Here is a 7232-nt window from a genome sequence, read left to right on the forward strand (position 1 = left end):
CCCAATATGATGATTTTGGTTTTTCATACATACTCTGCCCCCTCCACACATACACATTTGTGCCAATATGTATATATAACTTCTGAAAACAAAAACAGGAATATCCTATTTTTTAACATGCTGTTTTTAACTCAACACTGTGAACATCCCGACTGGTCAACAAATGTATTTCTGCTGGAAATGTGGCGTGCAGCATGCCGACGACGCAACGCTGCTGGACGGCTGGCGTGAGAGGTCAAGACTGCAGACCCTGCGAGTTCTCGTCACGAGAAGCTGTTGCTTCCCCTTTGCTGCATCTGTGTGGTGGCGGATGCTAACTGGACCTACCGCGGGAATCGCTTCAGGTCATAGGTAAAGCCATCCTGCTGCGCACCCTGAATTTATACAGTGACGAATGCCAGTTACTTCTCAATAAAACGAGGAAAAAAGGGTCTTTTTTCCTTAACGACTGCATAATATTTGCCTGCATGTAACATATACTAACTTACCCAGTACTGGAAATTTAGATTGCCTATGACTGCACAACTTTGCACAAGACTTTAACAAATTTCCTTGTTTAAACTTCTGTACGCTTCTTTATTTCCTTTAGATAAATTCTAAGATCTGGAATTGCTGAGTAAAAGGGCATTTTTAAAGAAATTTTGGTACGTATTGCTAAACCTGCTCTCCAGGCTGTGGATTCTACCAATTTTGCGCAGTGTATGAGGGCCTCATCTCAGGCCTTGCCAGAAGTAAATATTATCATTCTTTTCATCTTTCCCGATTTGATACCAAAAAAAAAAAAAAAAAAAAGTCCTTACGGTTTGGTGTGCAGAAGAAATGAACTTGCGAATAACTCAGCTGTCCTCCTAGCGTGGAGTGTACGATTCCCCTTCCTCTCTACTCCCGCAGCATGCCACAGTTGGCATGCTCCAAAAGAAACCCTCACCCTATCTTCACTCACTCTCACCCTATCTTCACAAATGCCCTTATCCAGAACCTCTGCAATGCAGCATTCAGGTTAAAGACCACTGGTGATTATTCCAAGAACAAAAGTACTATCTTACAGCATAAATGTCTTCACAGAAGATGGGTCTTATACTTAAGATTAAACAAGACTAAACAAGGGTGATTCTTTTTTAAACTGGAGGTAGAAGAAAGCCACAATTCTACAATAAACCCTGGAAGATTACAAATGAGAAATTCTAACTTTAAAAAGCATACATTTAATTATACTAAGTTACTAACAGGACATGGTCTTATAAGCTTAGGGTAAGTAGAGTCCTATCACGTTAGTCATTTTGTAAAGAACATATTAATTGAACACCTATAACATGATAGTTGCTGAGAAATGTAACGATTGAAAAGGTCTTCAAACTAGACCACGTTCCACAGTTTAGGAAGGAAATTCTATTACTATACTCTGAGAAAGTGCTTCAAGAGGTATTCAAAGTCACTTTAGAAGATGAAATCAAACCTTAACTGTAGTGGGAAACGGGGAAGGTGTCCTCATGGGGGTTGCTGAGAACACGGACTAGGGACATGAACGGGAAGGTGCTCTCCCACTGATGGAGGGCCAGAGGCTTAAACGAAGCAGAGGGCACATGTCAAATGACAGCGTGGCATCTGAGATCATGGCCCCTTCAGGGAGTCCACGGCTAGTACGGTTTTAGCAATAGATGGGCATAGAGTGGCTGGAGGACAAGGCTGCAAAGGGAAACAAGAAACGCTGGCCTCCAGGGCCCTGTCTGTCTGTCCAGTCCCTACTGCCATGTTTCTTTCAAAGATATAAGGTGCCTTATAAATTTAACACAAATAAATAAAACCAAATAAATGGGGAGTCAGGGTTGTCTCTAAGGTAACAGAGCATCCCTGAGGAGTTTTCGGTTAAGTGGTATCATAATCTCATTCCTGAATTAGAAGAATCACACTGGCAACAGACGGGGAGCGGCTGCTGGAAGAGCCTGGAGCAGCCAACACGATCCCGCGCCCTCCATCTGAGAAAGTGAGGACCTGGAAGAGAGGTCCAAGATGGTAGTTAAGACTGTGGGCTCAAGTCAGAAAGGTGTGGGGCTGAACCCTGAGCCAGTTACTGAGCCTCTCTGGGCCTCGGTGTACTCATCTGTGAAATATGAACAATAATCCATAACTACATTTTGAAGGGCTGCTGTGATAATCCATGCAAAGAGCTCAGGTGCAGGCACCGTATGAGCTCGATAAATGTCAGACATTATTTTAGGTCGGTGGTAAGGGACAGGCGTAGGAGCACTCCAAAGGTAAAACTTGGGGACCAACTATGCAGGTGAGACTGTGGCAGGGGCTGAGGAGAAGTTAAGATTTACACGTGGGCATGTATGCACTATGCATCCCACGAGATCAAGACCCAATTAAGGAGAAATCAGAGACGGGGTGAGGACTTCCAGCATAAGGGCTTCCGAGGGACGGGGGACTAGAGGAGCGGGCGTTCCAGCTCCTCTGACTGACTCTGGACACTGACGCACGGCAAACTATTTACAAACAGTTTCTCACCAACTCATGTACATTTAAAATAAATCATTTAAATCATTCAAACTACTGATAATTTAATAAAGGAATAAAGGAAGTTCAAACTACAACACCTGAAACCTAGTCAAGAATCAACTTACTTCTCATGGACACATATTGTACATTTTCTTCTAAATTAATCCTTATTTTTGATGGCTGGAAAAAAGAAGACACAGAATTTAACTTAGCAATTTAAAAACAACAATGCAAATGAACAGCATTTTACTGGATAATATATAGCTTTTTTTTTTTCACCATGGAATAATCTGGGTGTGAGAAAACCAGTCCTTTTTCCAGACTATGTCTACCCTAACTGCAAGCACACCTGATAATGTTCTTAGACTTAAATTTCTAAAGTTGTTAGAGAAGGGGGTGGGGGGGAAGGGTGAGGGAGAAAAAATACGAATATGGCATCCGATTACTGAACAGACATCAATTTATTGACTGCATCAGGTACTGAGGACAAAAAGAAATACGATGATGATTAGGACACTGCCCTTGACTCTGGAAAGCTCAGTGGAGGTGTAAGATCTGTCTAAACAAATAAATGCCTGCCTCTCGCTATTTAAGTGGCTTCAAAAACTTTGCTCACAAAATTTCACAAGCAGCCATGCATTCCCTACAGTTAATGTAAAAAGAGCAGCATTTCTCATGATGGAAAAAAATGCACGCTACACAATAGAAACTTTGGTATTTTGACAAAAAGCTTCTTTTAACTTCCTGAAAACACTGGGAAAATAGTAGTAGCTCCATTATCAATGCTCACCATTTCATGAGCTATTTAGAGGCTAAGAAAGTTTACATAAACTGGTAACATTTGCAATATGCTTAAAAATTGTTTTTGCAAAAAATAAATAAATCCTTTAGATAAAGCCGTGTAAACAGAAACCAACATTAGCCTCATGCTTAGAACGAAACATAATGGGGTCGGATGCCTCCAGACAGGCTGTGACCAGGCTCAGCTGTGGTCTAAGTGAAAAATCCGGCCCCCAAACTGGCTCTAGCACAACTGAGGCGAGTGAATCTCATCAGGTGTTCTACGAGGAGACTCGACAGTACTACTATGGATGTGCCCTGAGAGGGACATCATGGGATTCCCAGGGAGGGGACCCGCGGCTGAACCCTGAGGGACAAGGCTTCAGGGGCATGCTACAACCACGCTCAACGTCGAGGACCATGAAAGCCACGCAAGAAGTTTAGACTGTCATAAGTAGTGGAGACTGATCACAGATTTCTGAACGCATTCAAGCTCAGGGTTTAGGAATATAAGCAAGGGAGAAATATAGCAAGGAGATCGGGGAATGGGGAAGCCTGGAGACAAGAGGAGTAGCTAAGGAGCTGTCTGTTTATCAGTGTTACAAATCCTTGGCACAATGACCTCCCTATCCTCCATGACAAGATGACAGATTATTAGCAAGTTTCCTTGATATGGAATAACTCCACTGAAATAGATTCTTCCATAAAATTAGTTGTTAGAATTTAAAGGAAAACACAGACCTGCTGGGCTGTGCAAAACCAGAGCTGGAAATGCTTGTCTGGGGGCAGGGACTATGTCTGGCTAGCTCTCTTAAACAGTGCTGACAACAGTGACTTTCAAACATGGTGTCCCACAACGAAACCCTGAAGGGCGGTCCCATTAAAGTCAAACACGGGAAGAGTGTGACCAACCGTCACTGCCATTTTTACATTTAACCCTTCTGCCAATGTAGTATGAGACAGTCTAACTACTGTAGTGAGATTCCTGAATGGAAAAAATCCATCCTCATCACACTGACTTGAAACACACATAAACAGATGCCCTGACTTGTTATATACGTTAACGTCCGTTTGAGTTTCCCAGTCGGTCCGTGATCTGGTGCTCAGGTATCTGAGGCATACTACCTCAACTGCGATAAGGTCAGGGTCAATGTGCACGACTGTCAGTGCAGTCCTGAGGACATGGGCAGAAGGGGTTAAGACAGCAGGGCTCACGGGCGCCTCGTTGCAAACAGACTTCTGTTCTTGAGCGCAGCAGGGCCCAGTCCTACGTCACAGTACTTACGGCTTCCGACTAGGCCGCCTCACTATCTGCTCTCCACGTGTTCTAGAAGCGCACTTTTCCTGCTCTGTACACCTCTCCTTCTGCCTCCTTATCTACACTGCTGCTATTCACAGGCTGGCGCAGGGATACACCTCAGTCAGGCATAACAGGGGAGGTGTGACTTTCCTTCCCACCACGTACTGGCTCTACCTAGGAGTGGGGAAAACAGACTGCAACGACACCCATTCATTTTTTTTCCTTGAATATAAAAACAGTTCTCTCTTTATCTTGGTGGAATCACAGTGGCATCACGGCCCCCTCAGGGATAGACATCCCAATATGAATAAACCCTGGAGGTCTACAATCCTGGAGATTTCCCAAGTGCCCACAGTGATGACACATTCATCTTTATATTCAAAGCAGCTCTTGGTTCAAGACTGGGTTCAGGGGACCAGTGATGTGACTTCCCAGATGCTGGGAGATGCCGACCTTTGTCTGCAACGTGGTGCAGTGATACAACTTTACATTTTCCAAGCTACTATGAAGTGGAAAAATCCTGTAAACCGTAAAATCCTATGCAAGCACATATTATTGTTTTCCTTTCTGAACCAGAACAGTGCCTGGCACATTCAGGCACTTGGTAAATACTTGTTAAACTCTGTACAGAGACTGAAATAGTCCCTTGTCATAGGTGGCTTTAACTGATGAAGAACCTAGCACTATGAAACAATGAGTTGTGACAGACACAAGGACACAGGGTGGAGACTCCCTCTTGGGCACACCGTAGTGAACTGCAAGATCACAAAGCCTCGCTTTCTGCTTTCTGCTTTCTGCTTCCTAATAAACACTCCTCGCCTGAGGAGACCCGGCCCTACTCCCCCGGCCAGCCTTCTCAGCTCCTGGAACTCTGGTGACCTGCATTCGGCAGGTAGGCTAGGAGCTCTTCAGGAGCAGATGGGGCTAGATGGGACCGCTCCTTTTAAGTGACTTTAAAATCAAAATAAAGGTTTCCTCATACAAAAGGCAGCGAGCTATTAAAAACAAAAGAAGAGTACATGAAATGCCACCGTGCACTTGGCCCCAAGTCACTCAGGCCCCTCAGATCAGAGCCATGTGCCTCGCCCCCTCATCCTGGAGGGAGAATGACCGGGCTGCCACCTCCGTATGGACCCTTGCCCAGACTAGACACGGGGTGGAGTGGGGCCCCCACTGGCGCTGAGGAACAACAGAAGCCAGAGACGGATACCTGAGCTCCTTTGAGGACACCCATTTTTCCTTTTAAATGATCTCCGTCTTCAGAAAAGGTGCAGAAATAAGAAATAATACTGTACACGTGAATGCTGTTCTCCTTGAATCATCTGAGGGTAAACTGTGGACCCCTAATGATTCAGCATGTACCTCAAGGGTACCCCTCACACAACCACATGCAATTACCAGTCTGTTCGCGACTAAGCGGTCTTGAAAGAGACTGTCAGCAGAAATACAGACTTTGAGGACACTTGCTGACAGCGAGGGGTTCAAAGGAACATGTTATCAGAACCAGGAGTGAGGGGGAAGCTGGTTCTGGTAAGATAGAGGACTTAGCGACACTGTCAACTGCAGCTATGTGGATGGCAGAAGCCATCGACAGACGAGGAGTCTAACTAAGCAGAATCCCACGCAAAGGGGTGCCAGTGGCACCTGGCTTCTCCTGCAGTTCACAGTAAAATGTGAGAGGGAGAAACTGAGGAAAGAGCTTTTAAACACACAAGCAAACACAAAGCCAGGGCTTGGTGGCTTTAAAAATTCTCAGCCTCTCCAGAAGCCGAAATTGAATGACTTCGGAAAAAGACCAAATCAAAGGCACTGCGGGAAGAACACAGCCTCCAGATGAAGGTGGGGGCGCGACCGGCTAACACCTCAGGGAGATGAGAGATGGCACCTCTGAGTACTATTCGGTCACACAAAAGGCCTCTGAAAGAGGATAAGGATGAGCCCGACAGATCTAGGAAGCCTCCGGGCACTGTCCCTCCGCCATCCCAACAGGAGCCCAGGTACAGACGGGTTTACCATGAAGAACCTGTGCGTGGGCCTCTCGTGTACCGAGTGAACCACAACAAGATTCACAGGAGCGAATCCAACACAGTTTCCGCGAAAACTGTCAGCGAGAACACTGCCAGCTTGGACTAAAAGGGACAGAAACGGTTCACATTAAAACTGGATACCCAAAATTCTACTGACAGGAAGCAGGCGAAAAAAAGGACTCAGCTACAACTCAGTATTTCCTGTCACGAAAAAGAAAGGAAGACCCAGACGGTTAACCGAGAAGCCAGGGGCAGAGCTGGGCGTGGAGTCCGCCCCAGGCCTTGACGCATGGTCGGCAGAGCCCCACGCTGACCGGCCTGGATTTCAGAAGCGCTGTGGACCGGCTGCTGCCCTGGGACTCCCACCTCCATCCCCTGCCAGCGGGAACGTGCGGCGCAGCCGCCTTCCGACGTCTGTCCCCGGTGTGTACTGTGTCGGAGGGTGGGGTCAGGTACCTTGTGTCGCTGGTGTCACCCTGCACCCGAGGAGCTGTGCTGACAGCCTGGATTCTCATTCTAGTCAGTGAAGTCAAAACCTGTTATTCTGAGGCTTAAATTGTCCCAGATAAGGCCTTTTCAAGGTGGCTCCTACACAGGACACATATTTCTGGCTTTTTCGGCATCTT

General features: G+C 46.0%; 1 protein-coding gene across 3 annotated transcripts in view; it reads right to left on the reverse strand.

The window, feature by feature from the left end:
• Positions 1-7232, reverse strand: part of E2F6 (E2F transcription factor 6) — a 17913-nt gene that overhangs the window by 6999 nt on the left and 3682 nt on the right. For 2 of the 3 annotated variants that reach the window (XM_011365129.2, XM_011365130.2), the window contains exon 2: positions 2625-2679. The exons of the other annotated variant lie outside the window; for it this stretch is intronic. In XM_011365129.2, coding sequence (XP_011363431.1) covers positions 2625-2679 — 55 coding nt within the window. The remainder of the gene's footprint in view (positions 1-2624; positions 2680-7232) is intronic. 3 annotated transcript variants of the gene reach the window in all.

This window comes from Pteropus vampyrus, unplaced genomic scaffold, assembly GCF_000151845.1.
Source record: "Pteropus vampyrus isolate Shadow unplaced genomic scaffold, Pvam_2.0 Scaffold105, whole genome shotgun sequence".
Lineage (NCBI taxonomy): Eukaryota > Metazoa > Chordata > Mammalia > Chiroptera > Pteropodidae > Pteropus > Pteropus vampyrus.